The 24,873-nt window shown below is 43.4% G+C and overlaps 2 protein-coding genes across 7 annotated transcripts in view; both read right to left on the reverse strand.

The window, feature by feature from the left end:
* Nucleotides 1-6,747, reverse strand: part of Egfr (epidermal growth factor receptor) — a 209,480-nt gene extending 202,733 nt beyond the window's left edge. Inside the window, exon 1 of the mRNA XM_076325982.1 lies at nucleotides 6,010-6,747. Coding sequence (XP_076182097.1) covers nucleotides 6,010-6,091 — 82 coding nt within the window. The 5' untranslated portion in view covers nucleotides 6,092-6,747. The remainder of the gene's footprint in view (nucleotides 1-6,009) is intronic.
* A 2,571-nt stretch (nucleotides 6,748-9,318) lies between these two features.
* Mesk2 (misexpression suppressor of KSR 2) overlaps nucleotides 9,319-24,873 on the reverse strand; it is a 50,327-nt gene continuing 34,772 nt past the window's right edge. For 4 of the 6 annotated variants that reach the window (XM_076325831.1, XM_076325833.1, XM_076325832.1 and 1 more), the window contains 6 exons: nucleotides 21,578-21,777; nucleotides 21,315-21,435; nucleotides 18,602-18,890; nucleotides 17,346-17,615; nucleotides 16,658-16,742; nucleotides 9,319-13,097 (listed from right to left, as the gene is read on the reverse strand). In XM_076325831.1, the coding sequence (XP_076181946.1) occupies nucleotides 12,952-13,097; nucleotides 16,658-16,742; nucleotides 17,346-17,615; nucleotides 18,602-18,890; nucleotides 21,315-21,435; nucleotides 21,578-21,777 (1,111 nt within the window). In that variant the 3' untranslated portion in view covers nucleotides 9,319-12,951. Of the gene's footprint in view, nucleotides 13,098-14,282; nucleotides 14,404-16,657; nucleotides 16,743-17,345; nucleotides 17,616-18,601; nucleotides 18,891-21,314; nucleotides 21,436-21,577; nucleotides 21,778-24,873 lie in introns of all 6 variants that reach the window. The other 2 variants (XM_076325834.1, XR_012993975.1) reach the window with 2 other exon arrangements.

A 24,873-nucleotide genomic window follows, 5' to 3' on the forward strand; every position in this document is an offset into this window, starting at 1 on the left:
TCAGACTTTCGATACGAATTTAACTTTTTAATGCCGACGGTTGTCGGTGCCGAATACTTTCTTCGCGCGTTTCCAGTCCGCGGTCCAGTGAGCCCGCGGCTATTGCTCGCGCAGCGTGTAATAGAAAGTTCGTGTTTACATTTCAGAAATTATACGGTAATTGTAAAATCTTCCCCTTGCATCGCCTCGTACTCGGATTTCTCGACGGTTCGTAGAATTTTCGTCGATCGCGTGTCCGGTCGTCGTACGCGAGTTTCGATCGTTCGATTCCCAACGCGGGAAACCGCGGGCGATATACACGCGTCGTTTTACCGATTTCCCGTGAAATCGAGCCCTCGAGAACCCTTCGTACGATTCGACGAAAGAGAAAGCACGCTGATCGTCTACGTGAAACAGGGGCGACGTTACACGAACAGAGGCGTCGCGATGCTCTTCTTTCGCTCGGTCGTGTAGCGACGTTTAGACTCGCACAATCGGCCGCCATTAAGAAAGAGGCTAAGATCCTTTCCTGTTAGTGACCCTCGGAGTGTGACCATGCTCCTTGAGACTCGCGCGATTCAAATTTCACGCCCGAACATGACGTTGAATATCTCCGTTAGGATTACCCATCGGTAAGACCGATGCCGTTGAACTTCAATACCCGATCGTAAAAAGGTTGATCCTACGGCGCTTCGAGGGCCGATTCAAAACCTTCGGACGACGCGATGAATGCGCGTACGCGGGTCTTTGAACTTGCTAGTCGCGAGCAACGAGACTCGACTCGACTCGACTCGACTCGACACGACTCGATTTCGAGCGTGCAACCGAAGGTTTCCACGCGCGTACCGGCGACCGTTTCGAAAGGAGCTTCGGCGTTGTTTTCTCACGTCTCGGGCAGCCAGTGAAAAGCAGATGAGAACTGACGGCGATCGACGCTCGAAAACCGCAAAATATCTTTCACGCGAGATTGAATATCGAGCGACGACGTAAGTAAAAGCGAACGAGGATGGAAGGGAGGAGAAAAAAAAAAAAGTTCCGCGATACCGGGCAGAAGAATCGGTTCGCCGCGTTACGAGCGCGTTCGTTGTATCGCGCCCGTATGTTTATTTCCCAGTGTACTACCGGTAATTCAAAAGCAATATTATACTTTGAGAAACCATTACCATCGATAATGGAATCTAATTATAAAAGGATCCGACTTGTTATATATGGATGCGGTTACAGCCGTGCACAATGGTTTCTAATGAAATCACTGCGCTGCCCCCCGTAAACGCGCAAAAAGAATTCTTCGTCGAGCAGGAAAGTCGAGGTTGTTTTCCATTTTGTTCGAACGACGGTTGACGCATCTTTTAATAAAACCACGTCCCTGGAATGGAAAGCGTTTTAAAGCGGCGTCAAATACGATTTACTTGGAAATCGTTCGAAACCGGACAAAACCGGCAATTAAACCATTCTCCGTAACGGATATGTAAACGTAGGAATGTAGTTTTCTTGTTGCATTTGAGCGCGTTTCAACGCGAATTATCGGTGTTGCGCGTCGCTCAATTTCTGCGCGGAATTCGAACGATTTTACAGTGAAGAACGAAACGAACGAGGGAGTGGTATTTACGAACGAGCCGTGAACCGAAATCGGGAGAAATTCGGTCGGTTTTGTATTTACGTTCTCGTAACGTTCGAGCCGATAACATCGTAACTTGTACGTAGTTGCAGCGGTCGGGTCATTCGGAGATTCCTTCGTAGAATGAAAAAGCAACGTGAACGAAGGAGAGGTAGTCACCGTTAAACCCTCGCAGCGGGATACATTTTTCGCCCGCGAGGTAAACGGACTGAGTTTCGTTCAGAATTTCTCCACCACGTTGCCAGATTTTCCTTTACGCGGATCTTCCGCGTAAATTGCGAAACTCTCGTTGCAAACGTCGAGAAGGTATTCCGGAATGTTGTTACCGCTATCGTCGAACGGACATTCGAGTTGCTCGTACGTTCCAGGCACTTTGAATGGAAAATACACGAACTTCGTGAACGAGTATCGTTCATCGAGGAATGAACGCGAGTTTCCCTTCGAAGGGAAAATTTAGCAAATGGATCGAACCTGCCTCGAGAATCACCACGATTGTCCGTTGCGAAAATTTCCCATCGGTCGATCAACCGGTCGAGAAAAAACTTAATTACGCGCGCAACCAAATTGGTAAAACGAGAGATGTACACGTATATACGCGGGAGTCACCTCGTGGCTCCATGAACGATGGATCGTCCAACAAAGTCGGAATAATCGTGGAATATCGGTGGAGCGTACAATTGGCTTTTTGTGAGCGCTTAGATTCGGCGGGTGTATCATTTCATTAGCCCATTAAACAATTACGGTTAAGCCCGGTACACTCGGGCTCGTGTCTACTACAACCAGCTGTGAATGCGTTCCTTGTAATTGAACTACGTTACTTCGGTCTCTTTCTCGGTTTAGCAGACACGTGGGCCGGCAGAGCCTCGTGTACAGATCGATAGCCGTATTCCCACCCATTCGGAACGATCTTTTCCGAGCTTTCCTAATTAATACGCGTTTCCTCTATCGGTTTCCCATTGCACCGGTCTCGCATTTTCTCCGGTTCGTTCTCTCGATCTTTTCGCATGTTTTCCACCGAGCGTTTCGAAACGGGAGTTACCTTCGCGAGACACGAGGGGAAGCCGGTTAATTATCGAAGAAACGCTTTCAAAGCGAAATATTATTCTCGACGAAAGCTAGGAAGAACGACGGAGTACGTTGGCCGTGTTTGATATTCGTTACGAAATCGTTACGGTGATCGTACATAGCGGAAATGCAGTTTGCCCGGCACGAAGTAATACAGAGAAATAAGTATATCGTTAGAACGCGAGACAATGTACCAAGTAAAGCGTGGTCGATGCACGAGGTGAATGCATTGTCGCTCGACCCTGATTGCTTCTGTTATCGTCGCTGCACCAGCAGAGATAGCTCAATTGTTGAACATCCAATGCTGCTAAAGTTCGTTCGCGGTAAGTCGAGGGAGCGAGTGCCACGGTTTTCGTGAAATTGCGACCAGGGAGACGCGGAATCGTGGTAATTCCGGCACGATAATCGCACCGAACGTAACGCTAATTGCACGAGTCGTGGAACTACTCACGACCCATACAGTCGCGCGTAAACGATTTAATGCGTGTAAAGAGCGTTCGAGTCGTGCTCGGTAAACGATACCATTAAAAAGTTGTGGCCACCGCTACTTATCAGCGATACGTTTGCTCCGTGGTTCGAGGCAAAGGACAAGAACCACGCGATCGCGTGGTTTCTTCGTGTTGCGCCACGATGGTGAATTTTTCGCGAATTTTTGCGTAAACCTCGCGGCACGTTGCAACGCGACGAAGAAAATTGAGAGCCTTCCACGGACCGACCGTCGGTGAAAGAGACGTACGTTACGATGGTCAAATCACTTTGAAACATCATCGCGCAAGATGATTCGCGAGGTGATGCGTCATCGGTTGCGATCTTCGTCATCGACATCGGTTCAAGTGGTGTTGACCCGTGCTCGTTCCCTTGCATCCATGCGACTCGTTACGAATTCGTGGGAACGCCATGGCAATCCCATACTAATTTTCATCGGGACGCTCGCGTTCGCGGTGAACGTCTGGCACGATAATTATTCTCCAAAGGGACGCGTTGGAAAATATTGTACGCGAAACGAATTTAACGAGTTCGAAGCGCGTACGTGGATACCTCGTCGGGAGAAAAATTTCATCCCGCGCCGCTTGGAACACGCGTGCATTAATAATCGTGCTAAACGTTTCGAACGTTACGGTGAAAGGATCCTGATCGCGTACCCGGTGAAACAACCGAGCGAATAATCGTTAATTAAAATAACATTCCATCGAGCGATCAAGTGGTAATAATGGACGTTCGAGATCGGGAACAACTTCTTCGTAACGATGGTACGACCGAGAATCAATGGAACGACGGTTCGATGATTCGAGAGTCCGTCGATCGTCGTCCCACGGTATTCGAGAAACGAAAAACTCGACACAATTGAAACGATTACGCGAGACGAAACGTTCGTGGATTTTCGAGCGTTCTCGGATTTTACGCGGTTTCGACGCTGAACGCGAAACCTGGAGAACGATCTCGATGGTCGAAGATCGCTTACATATTTCTGGTTCGCGTCCCCGATCGTTACATACCCGCCGCGAAATTGTAGCGTTCGATTCGAGTCTCGACTTCACGGTCGGCTGGCTACCGCTCCTCTATGTCTTTCCTCGGCATACTAAAGAGAGAAAAGAGAAGAGACGTTGCGTCAAGAACGCGAGGGAACGCGTTCTTGCCTCTTCCGCAGGTTGCTGCGGCTTTTTCAACCGAGCGATACTCCGTCGAAGAATTCAATGAAGAATCGGCGCATGATCTTTGATTCCGCCGTTTCCCTCCCATATTTGGTAGCTCACTTTTATAAGGTCTCAATGGTGTTCTTTGGTACCGGGATTTTCTCCGTAGCCGATCGAACGTTACAAACGCGCGTCATCGAGGCCAGCCAGCGATCGAAAGATAATTCATCGCGTGCACAAGGATCGGTTCTGGCAATAAGCTCCCCGATACGATCGTGAAAAAATCGAACGTTACGCGAGATCGATACACCGACGATGCGTTATCGCGACCGAGTGAAACAATAAATATCGCTTAGACGCGGACGGAACAATGGTCTCGTGGCCAATTTCGAATCTGATCGCGAGCCAACTGAGCGAACTCGCGAAACGTTACTCGTTACTCGACGGATGATCGAGGAATCGATTCTCGATTAAGAGTGGCCACCGGCCGTGAGCAAACGGATCGTTCCGGTAACAAAGAACGTCGCGAGAAAAAACAACACCTGGCCGAGCGTTTCATAGATTTAACAAAAGTTCCAACGAGACGCGTTGTACCATTGGCCTCATTCTTGGCCGAGCGCTCTGGGTGAACCGATCTTATTAAGGCCTAATTAGCCATTTAACAAGATATATTTAACTCGGCGTGTACACAGCGGCCATGTGACGAAAAGTGAAAGAATCTGAGAACCGCGCCATTAAATTCTTTCGACGTTTATTGTAGCGCATTCGTGTAAAAACGGAGCACCGTTTCGACCGTATCCGATTCGGAATCATCCACCGTAAGAATTCCCTGTCCTACGTTCGAGCACGAGAACCTATGGGAAAAAATCACGCCCCAGCGAGCGTTCCGCGCTGACTTTTCATTTGCTTATCAGCAAGGTATAATAGTGTCTGCTTGTTGTTTCGACGAGATAGTGAATTCTGTGTTTTAACTTCGATAAGGTGGCTTAAGACGAAAGGTACGAGTAACGTGCACGATTAGAACGCGTTGCGGTGTGCGGTTGGTTGTGTTTGCGAGGAAATTTTTCGAAAGAAAAAACGTTATTTACGTTACCGGAGGAAAGTGACCTTTCGATGCACGACGTTTAAATTTTATTTTAAATTATGTGGTACGAAACACCCGACCGAATAAATTTGTATAAATTAACGTAGAAAGAATCCACCGCAAGCCACACGATTGCATTAATAAAAACCTTTCGACACAAGTCTCGAACGGAAGTTCAAAACGTATTATTATTATTAGTAGTATTATTGTTATTGCAGGAGAATTATAAATACGCAGAAGTACGTATCTCGTTGATGATAATCGACCTTACTTCCCAGAAATTTCTGTCGTTCGTTTAAAAAAGATAATTCGATTTGAAAAGCGCAAACAAATTGGGCGAGATAAATGGAAACACTTTATCGCGATAAACTAGAATAGCGATTCAGATGTTCGTTCGAGCACTATTTGCAAATTAATAAACCGTGATCGTGGTTAATTTGTTCGCTATAAATAATGGTCACGTGTGTGCTAGCAATAATACGCGCAACTGTTCGATGCGCAAGCGTTCGATGCTCTTCGATCGGTACCAGATATCCCAAGTTGTACGGCATTTCGAAACGACGATCGATCTATGCGCGAAAATCTGGTGCAGTTCGAACGACCAGAAGAATAATAAACAACGCGCTCACCTCTTTCTTCGATGACGTCCGCGTTAAAGATGTACGCCAACGTAAAGAGAATGTAAACCCCAATGATCTTGGCTGATCCCATCTTTTATCCAGTGCCTTTCGATCCAGGAAGAATTCCTCGGGCACCTTCACTATAAAGATCGACGCATATCCACTACACTAGCACCGCACACTGAATAATACCGCACTGAATTTTCACTCCGAATTTTTATACGCCCGTTGAGCAAGCAACGACAACAACGGCAACGGTACCAAGTTTCACATCGAGAACGTAGCGTCACCGACTCGTAGCACGTTCCCTTATCACGATCGGGCGGTTAAAATTTCACCGGTATCACCCCGACAGGTCTTTGTGTCAATCCACTCGGTAAGAGTCAAAGTCTACATCGTATCGCAATACACATTCGGTTCCGCAAACTTTTGTTATTTCGGTGTCGAGTAGCGATCACGGTGAATCGAAACAGGCACTGTGCGCTCCGAAAGCGTGTGCGCGTTGCAGATACGTTTTCACTGTGATTTGTTTTGCAACGATGCCGGTTCCACGGGGAGCGGAACGATTTGTCGAATACCGTGACAGGGACACCGAGATATCATCGATCCGAACTTGAGATATTCACTCGCGGTTTGTACTACGATTATCGATCGATCGTTCGATATTATTGACGGTCGTGAACGTAAAACTTAATGTAAACGTAAGAAGGCGATTGATCGACCACCTTCCCAGGCGTCTCTCGTGGACAGCCTTACTCCCACGCTGGCCGAGTCAAGAATACGCGCGCCTTGTCAAAGACGAGTCGTGATTCCGTTCGAAGTCGACAGGTGGCGGTTGCAGTGTGCTCGGCGAGCACTTACGAGCACCGCCGACGATCGACGAAGCGATACGTGGCCCCGAAGAAAGTGTCCGGGTGCAAATAAACACCGATTTTCAAGTACCTACGTGATCGAAAATCAAAAATACAATGTTTCGACAAGCGATGCCGTCAACATTTCTAGGAAGTACAGTCCCGAGTATACATTACCTACATTTTAAAGGGTAAATTCTATACGGTGGATAGAGTCCTGCCCAAAAATCACCCAACCGTCCGGAATGATCGGAAAGATGAGCATATTGTCGATTAACGTTCAAACGCATCGTTCGAACGGTCGTTGTCCATCGATGCTGGTAAAACATGTAGGCATATACGGCCCTGTCGATTCCTTGAAGACAGTAGTCGTTTCATCGACGCAAAAATCGTCGGGAGACTGGTTTCTCGTCGCCGTGGCACGCACCTAGAGTACGTGCGTACGTGCAACTGCGTCTCTTGGTGGAAACTGGAGACAGTAGAGTTGCAGACACCGACGAAAAGGAGAAACACGCGTAAATGCCATAATAAAAATTATTCTAACGCAGCACGTACAAGAATGCGTCTTGTGGAAACCGATCAATCTTATGCGTGTTTCCTGTTTAAAAGTAATCCATTTCGGCCATTTTTTTTTTTGGAATAAATACATTTTGTTCGATTCTTTCTCGTAACTGTAATACGAATAATATACAATCACATATATAATATTTTCTAATATTATAATTTCCTGTAAATAGTTTCTAGGAAATAACTAAATGGTCACTGGCGTTGCGATGGTCTAATACAGCTTCTGACCTTAAAAATATTAAGTTTTTGTTATGTATACATTATTTATTCTTGTCTTAATTTAGAGTTCATCTAAATACTTTCCAAATCCGTTTTCTAAACACTCCTCGTATTCTAACGATTATTTTATACCAATACAAACAATTTCTTTGCGAATACTTTCATATCGAGATTCAAATCGATTTGATTATCGAAAATTTTGTCACGATTATGTGCCACCATTTTCCTTTCGAAGGTTGGAACATGCGACGCAACGTGTTCGTTTATAAGATTAATTGTAATTAGTGCGTGCACAGTGTGCATTTGAACAGTAATTTTAAATGGTCGGTCAGCAAACTTGTGGTCGATATCTATTTTTAATATATCGATAGAGAAAACGTGTGACCGGTGTTTCTGCATCGAGAGAACAAGAACGGACATGTTTTTCACTCGTCTTCGACGAAATAAGAAAAACTGGGGCTGCAAATCGGAGGGAACTTTTATTTATACGATATCTTTCGAGCGATGAGTACAAGTAAAGCATTTTCATACTTGCGTAGCAAGTTTTTACGGAAGAACACGCTGCATAACTGTAGATTGGCGTCAAACAAGAAAATGTCATGAATTTAGTACTTCTGTATGCACTCGCATCTACAGAATGGTAGTACATAAATTACCATTCTAGCGTATAATTTTTATTATATATCGTTTCAAGGATATTAGTCAATTATTATGATTATTATTACTTTTGATAACGTGCATGTTGCATCTGATACGATTACGTTTAAATGTTATATTCTCATCTCACGATTTAATTACATTTTGGGCAAAATCGATCCATGATGATGATCAGTTCTACGTCTTTACGTGTTCGGTAACAATTAAAAAGAATATTTTAATTTACTGTCTTCTTGAACAAAGAAAAAATTAAACGAGACTTTATTCGTTCCATCGTTGAAATAATTATTTTCTTCAATGAAATTAAAGCGACGTATCTGAAAGTATTGTAACATATTTGTCTTTGTTAATTCTTCTTTTAAATCGTTATACCAGATCATTCGGGCGCTGTGGATCCCAGATGGGGATCCGGGATCCATGAAGTGCGCGTTCTTTGGGCAGCTTTTTCTAAGGCGAAAGAACCTCAAACATATGTGTATACACATTGTCGAAAGCATACGACACCAACAGTCGGTATATATATATATTTAAAAAACTGTTTACGTTCTTCTCGCCAGCGGAAGAAATCTTTCATAAATTTTGCTTTTAAATCCAGTCAATGTAAACGTAGCGAAATTTATGTTCACTTAAACGAGAGGTGTACTCTGTAAATATCGAAAACCAAACACAATTTCTTTTCCTTCTAAAGTTTAAAAATAAAAAATTTAGATTTTACGTTAGCGACATTATTACGTTTCGCAAAAAAAAAAAAAATAGTTTCAACCATTACGAAATACTACCAAGAATATTAATTTTGTGTCTTACGTAAAATTTATTTGTACAAAATCAAATTAAATCGTTAAATTAGACATTTATTAACGCAGAAAGTAATAGACGATCCAATGGAAAGTATATTTTCCGTTTCTTGTGAAAAATTCTTGGAAAGGGTAAAATTGAATCTTTTTAATCGAAATTCGTACGCAATTAGAAAATATTATCTTGGACGAGGATAACGAAAGGGACGAAGTTTACGATACGTTCCTAGTTTCCTTTTATATTCGTTTATTATAAATAACAAGATGTATATTCGGTGCGCACGTGTTGTTTAACCTGTATATATATATACATGTACGTATACATATATATGTATACATATATACATTCAAGCTCCGTCTAAGTTTATTTCGCTTACTGTACTATACCTTGTTTACTTTGAGTTGTTGTCAATAACATATTTCCGCTACAATCTATTTGACGTTACTGCGCGGGGAATTAGAAATTTACTTCCGAGGGGAAAACTTCACGTATCACCCCAAGGAAAAGATCGTTATCCACCCGCGAGATTGTAGTGGCGTTTGATACCGATTTTAGTGATCGATCGTGTGCAAATGAATACTTAAACCCTTCGTAACCAACAACAACGTCAGTTTCGCACCCCGTTCGCGCGTTATATAGACATTCAATCACCGTTAGCATCTCAATTAAAGCGCAGACACGATAATTCGCGGGTCGAACCTCCGATAATTTATAATTTCACAACAATCATAACGAATACAATTCGTAAATTAGCATTAATGATATGCTGATATCCGTGAAAATCTTTAACGAACGATTAGAGATCACGATTAGATCGTTCAACGGTTATACAATATACATATATTGGTATCACACTTCTCCACGATATGTTCAATCAAATACAATTAATGGGGAAAACGTGCGGGATTTGAAGTCGTGGATCTAATCCGTTCTTGAATGTTTCTATAATGCAGTTCCAAGAGCGACCGTGGAAACGAAGGGGTTAATGGTAGGTGTGTCGGTGGTCCTTAAAAGCTACATTACTCGTATAGCGCTCGGGTTAGCAATGATTAATGCGTGCATCCCTTCAATCCTCCGGAATCAGGCCTCAAACTTCTAATACTAAGCTGTCGACTACGTCTGTCTCAATTCGCCATTGTCTAAATAACGCGCCGTAGGTATACATCTATAATATATTCGCTCTTTTATAAACTCTCTTTTACATGAAACGATTAAACCTTCGATACGTCCTTCGCCTTCGACTTTCGTCGTGTTTTCGCGCATCGCGTTCCCTTCGTTCGGGTTATCGTTATTATTGTTCTCGTTCGGATTCAATGATCGAAAGAATCGATAGATCGTTATTTCGCGAGGTTCGCGCGCGTACGCGCCATCGATGCTCGTTAAATTGCCAAAATGTTACCGGGATCGGTAGTTTACGATCGAATTGGACGATACTCTATCGTCGGAACGTTAGTTTCGGATTCTCGGTATTCGTGAAAGTCGCGTGGAAAGATTTCGACAAGATTGGAAACGGAGCGCAAGTCTCGTTACGTCCGAAGCGTAAAGATGCACGCGTACGTTGTGCCGCGCGACGAGAAATTATTATTATTGTTTTCTTTTTTTTCGTTTCTTTTCGTCGCGCGTACGTTCTCGCGGCGAATCTCGAATGGAATTATCGTGGCGATCGTCGCCGCGAACGTAGCGTATTTTTTGGTTGCACGCTTCGTTCCAAAGGACGCGCGAAAAGTGGGAAAATCCAGGACGCACGGGAATCGTATAGAAAACTAAAGGCGGTGAAACTTTCGAAAGCTACGTACGACATCGTGTAGCAGGCACGTCTTATCATATCACGCTAAAGGCTTTAAGAAGCCCGGTAGAACAGTATCGAGGTACGGAACCAGATACTCCATTTTCCTTTTTCTTTTTCTTTTTCTTTTTTTTCTTCTTTTTCTTCTCTCTTTTCTTTCTCGCGTTCTTTATTCCCTTTTAACGGGTATCTACGTACCCTCCTCCCTACGTTATTCTCGCGGACGCACGCTCTCACACATTCGTTCCTCCTTTTTCTCTCCGGCACGGGCTCGCACGCACGCATGCATTCTCTCTTCTAATTATTTCTAAACGCCTCGAACTAAGGAAAGGGTGCGAACGGTGCGCGAGCGCGAACAAATGAACCGGGCGTTCCTTCCGTTGCTGGATGGAAGAAACGTACGAGGGTATCGGCCCGTTCGTGGAGTGTAACGCGCGATTATCCGCGAACGGGTTCCCCTTCGTTAACGCGAAGCACATATCACACGTGCAGGCCTAAGAGAAGTTTCTTATCGAGAGAACACGGACACGACCGCTCGCCGCGGCCCGATTGCATTTAGGCATTATTTGCATTCACCGCTTAAACTCGCGTGGATAACGAACAAGCGAAGTAATCGAAGATACCTCGACGCATCTAATGCCAATACCTACCTTTGTTATCTTGCGTGTTACGTCTACGTCCTGTCTGCTCGTCGTCGTGTGTACAACGCGCCTCGCCTCGCCTCGTCGAGTATCGCGAGTTAACGTCGGGCCCACGAATTCGATAAGAGTTGTATCGCTCGGCGATAACGAGACTCGATTTACTCGTAACTCGTCGATTCCCGAGAACCTCGTTAGGCACGGTACGAACCAGTTGAAATCTCTTTGGAGAAAGGCATCGCACCGTCGTCGTTGTCGTTGTTCGTCGTCGCGGTTCACGTAACGCGTTACACGATCGTTCGAGAGCGCGTACGTCTCTCCGCGAACAATTTGCTCCCTAAATGTTGCTGCACCTACTATGCTCGTTATCTCGTATCTCGTATGAACACGTAAAGCATTAGTGCGCGCTTCTCTACGATGCGGTGCTGTCAAACATTGTTCGTCTCGTCGCAACGCAATATTTCTCTCTCGTTATTTAATACGTTCGTTTAGAATCCTCGAACGAAACGTTCGATCACCAGGCCATGTGGTTGATATTATCCAAGAACGAATTCATTTCGCGTGCATACGTGGCCAGCGTCTTCGGGCCCCCCTCCGTTAAATACCCTAGGTACGTCACAGACCGATTCTTTTTTTTCCCTTTGTGTAGTGTTTTTTGTAAAAGTCGCGTTTGTGTAAAACCATGATTTCGTTGTCCCTGACGGTTGCACGAGAATTATAACTGCGCGTACCGATGAATGCGATGGCTTCGAAGACAATCTGTAGTATTTGCGCGCCCCTAATCTCGAATTTTGTTATTAAAACACGTCCGTCGGTGGGACGGTGGGTTCGTATGTTCGTTGAAACTTTAAAAAAATACGCTGTTCCGCTGAACAAAGATTCCGTAGACAACAACAGTAAAAATCGGTAAGTTATCGCAAAAAGGTTTACGTTTAGTTTTAAAACGTGAATTCGTGTCGTGAAAATTTTACTGAACGTTTAAAACTCGTGTAAAAATTATTCGGTTTCGATTTGACCGTTATCCAATCGATGAAACGCTTCTTGTACGTAAAAACGAAACGGTTACGAACTAAACGCACTCGTCGATAAGTGAAACAAGAAGGAGAAACTCGGTAACGTAATCGAATACTACGAAAATTGTTACCGCACCTACGAAGAAATGTATATATATAGTTCTTCGGGAAGATCTTAATAGTTATCGTAAATAGAAACGAAAGAGAAAGTTAGACGGAATCGATGGAAGTAACTTAACGCTTAAATTAAGGTTAGATGCGATGCTAGTTCGAGATAAAGAAATGAAAAATTAGTGCCACGTCGATCGTTGCCCCGACGAAACCTTGGAGAAACCGACGTTCGACTCGCGCGATGCATTTAGTTCTTGCGTGTTTAGTCGTTCGAGAACAATCAAATGGCAATGGTGAAGTTTATAGACGAGGATTTAGCAAACGACCGCCTCCGATATGGGATTCTCGGTGATGTGTATAGTCGCGGTCGGCCGGTCGAGTTTCTTAATGCAAACGTGGTTCAGTTCCTCGAGGGAAGCCAGTCTGTAGTCGGCCATTTTCAACGGTGAGAGCGGTGCCACTGTAAAGAAAGATAAAAGAAAATACCAGGTCAGAGCCATCGGAGTATCGAATTGCGTTCTTCAACCTCACTCTAACGGTTGTTAATTGCGAACGTACCCACGTGCATGTCCCGTTCATTGAAAATGATCTCGTTTCTATCGCAAATAGAAACGCACAAGAACGCAGAACAGTAGACATTTAGCTTGATCGTCGAACGAAAGGCAGAAAACGATAAAGAACCGGGAATAGAAAGAAAGGCGCGCATGCAAAATAAACGGTAGAGTTATGTGTGTTGGTGAATATTTGTTTCATGTGCAAGGCATGTGAATCAGCGCAACTTGTTGTTTACTATTCTACTGCCCAGTATGTGCGAGGCTTTCTTGCACTGCATTATTTTTCCGTGAATATTATCTGTAAATGTCCCACCATGAGTAAATGCTGCTACAAGAAAACACATTAAATAATTACTCTGTACTTGAACAGCCTACGTGTTTCGACGCATCGTAACGATTGTCCGTTTCTAGAAAGATTTCTGATTTATCGCTGATCGATAAGACTATTTCATACCAACTACCGATAAGAACAGAAAATGTGGGAACTCGGTCGATAAAGATTTACCATAAACGTGCAATCCTAATGAACAACCGCGAACGATTCTTAACGGGATATTTAATCGAAAAATAGATAAATAGAACGGTGAGGTAAATGTACGAATACGCTAAAGACGATCTCGCGGATGTGATCGATCCTCTCGCTGCGAGTGTGACAAAAGACAGGTAAACAAAATTTCGTTTGATCAAATTTGGTAATTCGGTTTTACATTTAATTTCGCTGTTACGTAAATTAGTATTTCGGTGCAAATAATAATGCAACGGTGTGTGTTTCAACGTTTCAACGTTCCTCGATGTAAGGATTCGTTCATTCGAATACAAAGAAACAACAAACAGCGAGAGAGAGAGAGATGACGAGATGATTCTAAGATACGTAAAAAAGATTCACGAGGTATACGAGAATTTAGCACAGTCCGCGGAGATAGGCCCACGACATCCGTAGTCCGAAAGAGTTAGTAATGTTAAAAGGAACGGTGATTAGTTGCCTTTTGATAATCCTTGAGAGTATATGCCCGAGGTTGTCCAAGACATGTTAGTCGTGATACATCATCGTCGGTTAATATCTCCCGATAAGAGTTTGAATTCCGACTTACTTAACACATAGACGTGGCCTAACTGACCAACTGCGCGCTTGACTCCTTGCGGCCTTCAAATCCTAATTACAATTACCTTCGGGTGTTGTTGGCGTCATGGTCTTCCGCGGGGATTTCACCACTAAAACGCATAAGAAAAGAAATATTCTTTAAAGACTCGAATCACAACGTCGTACGGATGTAGCGAACGTTTTTTAAACGCGTAAAAAAACTTTCATCGAAAATCAATCTGGTGCGATGCATCGCTAGACCAATCGTTGCGTATCGGTAAATTCGAACAAAAAATTAAGCAACATTTGGTTCACGACCGGCGTCCATGTTGGTCGTTTCCCAAGTAAACGTAACAGGGAACAACGGGTTTATTTTGTACGACGAAATGGACGTGAGTCGTGAACGCTTTCGCTGTGGATACAGAATTGGCAAATTCTATCGTAAACGTTTGAACAGCGAAAACGATAATCGGAAATCTTCCAAACACTTATGAAGTAAGTTTCTTTAAAATACGCATCTGGTTCGAGACCTCTGTCTAAACTATTTAAACGATAGCGTGATCCTTAGCATCGAACGGTAATCAAGAGGATGCAAAGAAAATAGCCAAATAAGCGAAAAACTATTTACCGACTACTTCGGTTGAGAGCTAGTAGTAATATGTATATACGTACCACTCGATCGATCCGAGACGCGTGGGAAATAAAGGCGCAAGTCGGTGAACATGTATCTTCGTATTTTCCTATTTTGTCTTTTATAATCGTTTGTAAAAAAAGCTCTCAAATAAATGGCAATGGTGGTGAGACTTAAAGTGATGAATTCAACGTAATCCTTTTTCAAACCTCTTTTTATTTATCAAGTCGAGCCAGTGGCTTTCCAATGAAGGAAAGTACATGATCGAAGACGTTGTTGAATCTCGATGTAACAAGAACGCTGGTGAACGCTTACGTGGAAATTGATCGGGTATCCCGAAATGTTATCGTCGTTGAAAATGTTTCGTTTCGGAGCAAAGTAAAGACCGTTGGCATGCGACACGTTCCTTGGTACAACGAGGATTAACAACGTCTTGGCATCGCGCCATTCGTACAACATGAAAACTCTATTCGTACAACAGAGACGATTGTAACAACAACAATTAATTAACGATAGTTACCACGATAGGAACAATTAATTTAATTAGAACAACTTGGGCGTTCTTGGCTAATAATCGCAGATACCTACCACGTGAGATAAATAATAAATTCATTGTTATATGCGTGTCGATGGAGGAGAGATCGAGATCAGCAATAATTGGGAGGAAAAGGTGAAGCGTTTTATCATCGACGAAATACTCTATTCGCGCGATAAAAAAACACCGTCAGAGTATTTTTTTTTTTCTCTTCGTATACCAACTGGGCGATAGTGGTAAAGCGTTGTGTTATGTGATAAGTGCTATCGTGTTTCTGTGACCAAGAAGCCAAAAAGAATAATAAACTTCAACCAGTCGCGATACTAGCGTTAATTAATCAGTGGAACGATAACCACTTTATTCACTCGTATGCTCTTTCATGAAGCGACAAGAACATTTAGGATATAAAGAATAAATAATAACTGGCGGACGTTAAGTTACTTCGAACATGGCTGTACGAGGAACAACGCCTACATCAAAGAAACGTAAGCAGTTCAAATTTGCTTCTGTTCAAGAGGGAGAAACAACGTTTACTTGCTACAGAGCTAATGCAGCTTGAACCGAGTGTCTAGCGAGGTCAAAGGCAAAATGGTCGAAGTGACTTAATTTACAAGCGTGATTTCGTTATCGATTCGCACTCCAACTGATATCCGGAAACGTCGCGACGAAAAATTAAATACGATCGATAGCAGTGAACGATTCTGTCGTTTCGTATGTAACACGTATGCGGCGTCGATTCAAGTCCATAGGCCAAAAATACTGATACTTTTCGAACGCAGCAATCGATAGAAGGAACTTAAGTCTACAAATATCCACGATCTACGACACTTGCGTTTTCGTTTTCTTTTTTTCGTTTTTCTTTTTTTTTTGTATTCTTTTTTTTCCTTTCTTTTCTTTTTCGTATCGTCGCGTAGGAGAGCACGTGAACATTTCCTCGACACACCCTTCGAGAGTCAATTATACTTTGGAACATTTATATTACGTACTAGTCGAACGAATGGCGAAAAATATAAATTTCTAACGTTTCACCGTAGACAGTTGCGAACATTTAAAATTACTGTCCCGTATTTTGTATCGTCATCGGACGGTAGGCGTGCTCTTCTACGAAACAGCATGGCGCGTGCGCGATTCGTTTATACCGGTGACGATCGATGGGAGTAATCATTTGACAATCCGATAATTAATGTCTAAAGTGTAGATCGTCGGGGCGCTCACTTACCGTATCCTTCGCCCTGCAGAAACAGTCGGAAGGCCTCGCTTACTTTGCCCGGTTGCTCCTCCAGCACCATTCCGCAATCAGAAATCTGCGAATTGAAAACGATCGTGTCATCGTTCTGATAATTGTCTATTCTAGAGACAAAATTCTCGTTACCATTAATTCGAATCAAACACATTCAGAACGCGTACGAAGATGTTCGAACGAAAAAGTATCGTGTACAAAATCAACTGGCTGCTCAAGGCCATTGAAAAAAAAAAAAGTTATCCCCATTCTATCGGTGGCATCTTTGGACAAACTTGATATTCGATCTAAGGATGTTGCATCGTGCGAGTCGAGCCTTGAGAGGTCAATTACGATCATAGAACAATGTTGTCTTCTTCGAACAACTCGTGTACAGTTGGTTGATTCGCTTTGCTTCTCAACGTTCGTTGGTACGATCTCGAGTAACGTTCCGTTTTCAATCGATGCTTTTAATTTCACGTTATCCGCCAAAGTACACACCTCGCGCTCGCATCGCAAAAGAATACTTGGAGTCTTTACCACCGAGTACGAATCGAATTCACCGAATCGATCGCGCTTCGTTAGCCACGAATTAACGTAGCGCTGATAATCCGCGCTACTTTTACGTAGTTACGAATATATAGACGTATCGACGTAGAACCGATTAATGTTGCGAAACGCCTCGTACCTTCATCCACGAGCTGTTCGTCGGATCTAATCGTCCATTTAACGTCACGGTGTCGTCTACATGCGGGCTCAGAGCTCCGGTGATATTTATGACAGGTACGCCGAGCGTCAGACCTTCCTTTTTACGTATCGGGTCTATTTCCCTGGTGATGTTCAGATCCATACGGCGGACGTAGCTGTCGATGAACAGCCCAAGGTTCGTCGGATTCACGTGACGCTCGAAGTAGTTCTTGTACACTTGAACGAGATCGGGATTCCTGTCCTCCATATCCTGAAAAATCGTTCGCCAATTAGTATCCTTCCTACCGAAAAAACGACGAGCGTGGTATCACTCGATATCGTTCACATCGAGGCGAGATAAGACATGCAGATACGCGGTTCGAGCTTATCGCGGTATCGGATATCGGAGCGGATGTTCCAAATTCTCAGACGCGTTGCGAATTCAACGCGTTACTTTCATTCCGTCGAGTTATCGGGAATCGTCGGCCAATTGCATCACAATCTGTAATTTACAGAACCACGAGTTTTTACACGATTGTGATTTGTCCCTGATCGAAAAATTCCAAGGACTCTCGGGTATCCTCGGTTTCACGGTTAGATCTCTTCGTGCGAGAGGCAAGGTAAAAACAACCGGCACGATCTATCGTTAACCTTGGCGCGTAAAAAGTTAAGGGAGAAGCAACGGAAAGGAGACACGAGAAAAAGAGTCGATTCGACTCGAGACCACCCGTTCGTCTTACTTCACTTCTCCGAAATTGCTCGTCTTTTTGTCCGGTGACGAACGATGTTTACACCACGAGCGTCTATTTTTCCACCGAGTATGCGGTAACGCTATTAAGAAGCTACGTGTTGCATAATAAGAGGCACATAATTGCCGCTAATACCCTAAATCCAATTTTACAGGTTCCATAGGAACGCACACTCGACGGTGTACACCTTCGTCGTGCTCGGTTCCGTATTCGATAATTTATCGGCCTACGTTCCCGCGTAAACATTGCTCGACTAACCTACCTCGACGAAGCTTTATAGGTTATCGAAGCTGTTGCCTATTTCCATGCATACGTAACTACTTTGGCGCACAAGTTCGAATCAAGAACATTTCCCTCGATCGATGCGGAATATTTCGATGACCCGAATCGTTCCGCGCATTAGCGAATTGTACAATTGCGTTGATTTCGGATCAACGCGTTCGCCCGACACCTGAACTTTATTCGAATGCGTACGTTATTGGTTGAATATGAAAAGTGTGTTTCTCACCCTGCCGAAATGATGCCACATCAGGTAGTTCAGTACACCTTGAGTCATGCCTTGCGAGTTCAGGTAACGAACGTTTATCCTCTGATAAACCCACTCGATCCAACCTGCCTGCGTCGACACGCAGTTTATCAAACACAAAGCATTGACCTTCTCGGTATGAGCGAGCGAGAATCTGGCTAGTATGTTGGCTCCGGCACCGACTCCAAAACCGATGATAGATTTCAGGCCAAAGTGGCCCAAGACGAAGAGCAGCTGCTCTGCCAGTTCGTCCATGGACGGATAAATGTAACTAGAATACAGTGAGACAATTTAATAACGGTTTCACCTTCGTGAGCAATTTATCGACCGCGGGTACCAGTCACCTCGATCGACATCGTAGCTCCCTATCCATAGAGTTGCGTTAAAAGTTAGCAGCGCATCGATTCCTTGAAACTTAAAAGTGACTTTGGATCTTATAGCGACCGAGTTCTCTCCGGAGAACTTCACCGACTTCGGAGTGACCATTTTTGAATCGAATAGGTGCTAAACACGTCGCCAATGTTTCCACTTAGTGTTGCCAGTTATCGTGTACCGATATATTCAATCGACGACTCGCACGGCAGAAATGAATTTCTTCCACGATGTCACGATAACACGTCGACGAGTACGCGCTACCGAAATTTCGATTCGACGAGACTTCAATGAAATTACGTTCTACCGAAACACGATCCGTTAGCCGCGTATAGAGCGTTTACGTACGCACGCGTGTCTAATCGACGATAAGGTTTTCAAATTTGTACTCGCCGACGACGCAACTTCCATAATTCATTTTACTCGTCCCCGTGATTGTTTATTTACCACACCGCGCTACGAATGAACACAACCGTTCGTTATCGATGCGCAACGAAAAGCCAAAGTATCGCTGACAATATCGATCGATGTTAATATATTCGAATACGTACTCGTCATGAAATTTTACGGATTTGGCACGCGAGCGAAAATGGTTTCGTATGCTCGGTGCATGGAAATCTGCAATGCAGTCTAAATTATTCTGTAACACGCTGTTTAGCTACGTGTGCGTCCGTCGAGGTGAACCTCGATCGTTTGAGGTCAGCTTAATCGGATGTCGTTGCTAGACACTGTCAATTTTCTAATTCCATGGCGTAAACAAACCCCCAACGATCGCGTCTCGAGACATTTTTACTCGCCGCTTTTACGTTCCACGGGAATTAACCCTTTCGCTCCGGCGGGCGTATATATACGCCCTCGAAGAACGATCATTCATATACGAAGAGCGTATACATACGTTCGTACAATATACACTTTTGTTTCATACTTTACACGAGATACTTTAGTTAATCGATATTAATCATGAAATAAAACATCGTGGAAAAAAAGACACGGAAAAAGACGCGAGTCGAGGTACTATTGTTCACAATGAGATGTTGGCTTACGCGTGGTTTCATGCTTTCAACTTTATCGTACCTAGTAATTTCGTTATATAAAAAAAATAAATTACGATTGCAAAGTTTTATATTTTGTAAAGTAAAACATTACCAAACATAGTAAATATCGTTGTGAAATTTCGAGAACAAGAAACTTCTACTTACTTCGTAGCATTCCGTACCTCTGTGTCAACTACTCGGTAATACTTCGTTCAGAGCAATGACATTTTGTCGCAAACGGTCCGTAACGAAAGGGTTAACGCGATAACGCAATAACGTCGCGCGCGATGTTGAAAAAATACATTTTTCGTTCGGGTTGAAAAATTGCAACCACGGCGAACAACCTCGATTCGTTCTCGAACACGTGAAGTGTGTAAGAGAGAGAGAGGGACCGCCATCGGGAGCGTAGTCGCTTAGAATCCGTTGGCTCGGAAATGAAATATTCATGATTTTGAAAACAGGTAGGTAGGAGAAGCTTGCAACGATATTGCGCGATGCTATTTCCTGATTTCATGAGAGATTGAATATTGGAAAGGCGGATTGCGCAACGGCCGATAAGATCGAATCCGTTCAAATGCAAACGGCGATAGAGGTAAAGCCCAGCAAAGAAGAATCTCTCTTAAGACGCACAGAATTATCCGTGGCAAGCGCGAAAGCGGGACATCGTCGGGGCTTCGACTAATTAGAACGTTAATTGGGTCATTGATTCGCACTAATTGAATTCGTCGTCGTCGTCGAACGATGCGTGTGCATCGTACTCCTCGACGGGATCTCGATATACGTCTACGTACGGGGATCTTTCGGTAAATCAGTTTTTCGACGTACCCGCGCGTTAATTAGCGAACTTATTACCGGAATTAAGGGGAGACCACGTTCGACGTGATCGACAATTGGAGCCGGGACCGTCCGTCGAGGCACGAATGCGACAACTGTGCAATAACGTTCCATTTTTAACCGTCACCTTCGTCGATGGTTAAGCAACCCTTTGATCGATCGACGAAAACGTGTTACACTTATTAATAGTAATTAAAATCGGAAATCGATCGATCATTTACAGTCTCGCGTCTATTTTTCTCGATTAATTTATCTCGCGAAGTTGTTCGTCGATTCAACGAACTCGATACAAGCGAACGGTTGTTTGAAATTAAAACCGATCCATTCGGAACCGATTCGGAACGCTTTGTTCATCCCGATTGGAAAAATCGATCGTTTTTATCAATCGAGAAGTTTATCAGATACGTTACACACTAGTGGGAAGAAATAAAATTCTGAATAAAAGGCGTACTCACTTGTTGGGTACCGTTGGTGCACCCTCCTCTTGACCCGGTGCGTTCACATGATAAACGCAGAAGTTTTCGAGTAAAACTCGCATATCGATGTAATTGAAGAATGTCTGGAAGTTCGATATATCTGGAAACAGTGATCAGTGTTGTTTTCCATTCGATTCTACCATTTGGACGGTCGTACGTCGCTAAGGTTTCATTCGGAGCAAACTGCGACGACCGTTTGGTGAAAAATTTACCGTACTAACGAAGCGATGATAATTACTCACAGTTAAGGCCTAAGTCGTGATAAGTGAGAATGGCAGGTTTCGTCCGGTTCCCTTGTACACCCACCAGCAGAGACCCTTTGTTGGTTTCCACCCTCTCCTCCCGCACGGAACTGTCATCTCTCGACAAATGTCTTAGCGCGGGAAATTGGAGCTGAATATTTTTCAGCTCGATGTCGTCCATACTATCGGAAGGTATCGTGCTGCGCATGGAAAGAGATTTCTTAATAACTCGGATCGCGATAAACCAGTTGACGCGCCCTTGTAAGCGAATCGCTAAATCTTCGAGGCCTACCGAGTCAGATGAGATACATTTCGTTAGTCTTCTCTGAATGTCCAGGATCGTAAAACGCGACGAACGAAAATTTACAAATTGCGTCCCGGATCGCAAAGACTTTTCCATCGAATTACGGCTACCTCTTCTTCTTTCGATCAGCGAAAGAAGCGAACGAGAAATTGATACATTTCTGCAGGTTCTCGCAAAAAGAAACGGCAATCTGCTCCAGGACGCGATAAATCGATTACGCGAACGCGTGTTCCTAATGAGAAAGAATTCCGATCGACAGACCGGAAAACTTAATATTACTCGCAACGGGGACCCCTGTAGGAAAGTACGCTGCGGTAAATTTGCGACGAATCGATATACCTTTTTTCCCCCGTGGGTGTACCTATTTCATACGGGGAACTTAATATCGTTTTTTCGCAATTTATTTTAATTTACATCGACGCGTACTTACACACACCCGCACTGGCGAGCGCGAATCGCACGCTGCCGCGATACGTGCTCGCGTACGTTTCACATTACGATCGTTACTCTAATTAAAATAATGTATTGTCAATACGGACGGAAGAAAGTAATTTAATTATGTATAAATGCATCGTATTTCTAATGTGGAATCTTTGAAAGTTCGATGGTGAAAAGAACCGTCGAAGCAGAAGGCGTTACTCCCTGCATATTTTCTTTTCACTCGGACTACAAGCGAAGTATCATCAAATATTCGCTACATCAACAGCGGAATATAAAATGTGCCAAGCTGGTGCTTTCAGCAAGTTTGAATAGATGGTGTAGCGGATTCTCCTTTCTTTCAAGGTGTCGTGCAAATATTTTTCGAATAAGTTTTCCGTTTCTCCCACCCTCCGTAGTATTTATTAAAGCTACATTTCCATTTGAGCGTAACGCCCCTTTTTAATTAAAACTTCAATCTCTCCCGAGATCACGATAATTGTATCGCGTTCGAACCTTCTGCTAATTAAAATTTCGAATGCGTACAACTCGAAGAGCAAAATATCGAGTACTTTCTTTTCTCTCGACGTGTAATGGAAAACCTAGATTAACATATGAGAAATGGGAACGCGTCGTGAAATATTTCGTAAACTGTTACAAGTTAGTAGGTTTGAGCAGAATGCAACTTTTACGACTACTTTCTAATTACATACAACTTCTTCTTTCGGAGTTTTTTTTATTTCTCGTTAACTTTTAATTTAAAAATCTATAAACGTACTATAATATCGATTTTCTTTCTTTGCACGATTCGAATATTCACTCTTAGATCCGACCAAAAATTATTTCGAAGTGCCGAACAATTGGTACAGTCGCTGTAAATAAATTACATACGTGTCAGGGGAATTAAATTGTTCGTCCATTTTCTAATTTCTATATTTGTGTTCAATCGCGTGATGTACGGATTACGTGATTATTTGCATTATTCGTTGCTCGATAATCCATATTCATTGCATCGGCAAATACGTGATAATCGTACGAGTACATTATTCCTCTATGTTTAATTAACGGAGCATTTAACCCAAATTCGGACACAGAGCGACATCTGTGCGACGAAAAACGCTTCTCTGTAACGTTATAATCTATTACGCCATGAGCGTAGGTAGAGCGAGGTACAGTGTGTCCTTTATGTTGTAGCGTGTAACAATTTCACTACTAAAACAATTAACGTTCCAAGCCTTAACGAGCAAATTAGTACGAGCTTTACGGTTAGATCCTTGGTGTTTGTTTCTTGTAAAAAATGTATCGGTTACGTAAATGCTTGATACACGGCGATAGGAAATTACGACGGTCGATATTTATATTTTGCGTAAAAGAATATAATAACTGCGAGCGCAGAAAGAAGAGAAATACGTTATTCGTGATCAATATGCCCGATGCGAACGAGGATAAAGAGTCTTGGTTCCCCGGCCAGGGCATTCAGAGATTAATAAAGAAGAAAAATTATTTCCATCTTTCAAAAGCAGCGAGAACGAAATTAAAAACTCGTTATATAACTCGTGTATTAAGATTCTTCGTTTCGTTATGCACGAATAGGTAAAAATCGTTCGTAAATTTACCGTAAAACTTACCATAGAACTTTCGTCATTTCCGTACAATAGGGACCTATTCGAGCTCGCTTCTTTATCGAAGAATATCGGTGCTACCGATTTCGTTAGAAATACCACAAACTTCTTCGAGACACCTTCTCGTTGACAAACTTTCGTTCCTAATTCGATCGACGAGTTTCAACGATTAACAGGGAAACAATTCGCTGCTAACGAACGCGTACAAATTGAAAGTCGATCGTCGACTATTTTCGAACCACGTACGGTCGAGTTAACGACCAGAAATAATTCCGAACAGGTCGAGGATTTGTACCTGCTGCCTCTTCGAAGTTATTAGACTGCGCGCGAAAGGTTATAGCCGAGTGCGCGCCCACTGAACGCATAGAGAAATTTGCATGAAACTCGTTGAAACGTTTAATGTCTGTATGTACGCAAAGTTGCGCACTTTATTACGGGAGGTGGACGTGTAGCGAGCTTTTTATGGTATCGATCCTAAAGACCACGCCCTGCCGAGCGTGGCGTGGTTGGCCGGAGGATCGTGTGTTTCTGAAGGTGGCCGGTGTCACCGAGTACCAGCGCCACGTGCTTTCATTCTGATTTGTGTGCGCAATTTTCCTTTGACGGTTGCACTCTTATTCAGCTGCAGATACGTTGCGAGGGGGAACACGGAGGAGCACACTTTTCTTCTTCGTTAAAGCTCCCGTAATGTTCCAAAGTGCATTACACTTCTCGGTGAAACGACCGTTTAATACCTACGCACTGTGTATGCACGTTGATTGCGAAAGACACGGGGATCGCGGTTCAGCAATTTTTCATACCATTAACGCGTAATGCGATCGAGACGGTGGATCGCGCGGTATCTTCGTTAACTTTTCTAATTCGAAAGAAATTAGAGAATTCTGTCCGTGGATTCGAGAAACGAAGAGTTATTAACTTTGCCACTGTCGATGCTCTCGAAGATCGATCGGATC

This window comes from Ptiloglossa arizonensis, chromosome 13 (assembly GCF_051014685.1).
Source record: "Ptiloglossa arizonensis isolate GNS036 chromosome 13, iyPtiAriz1_principal, whole genome shotgun sequence".
In the NCBI taxonomy this organism is placed as follows: domain Eukaryota; kingdom Metazoa; phylum Arthropoda; class Insecta; order Hymenoptera; family Colletidae; genus Ptiloglossa; species Ptiloglossa arizonensis.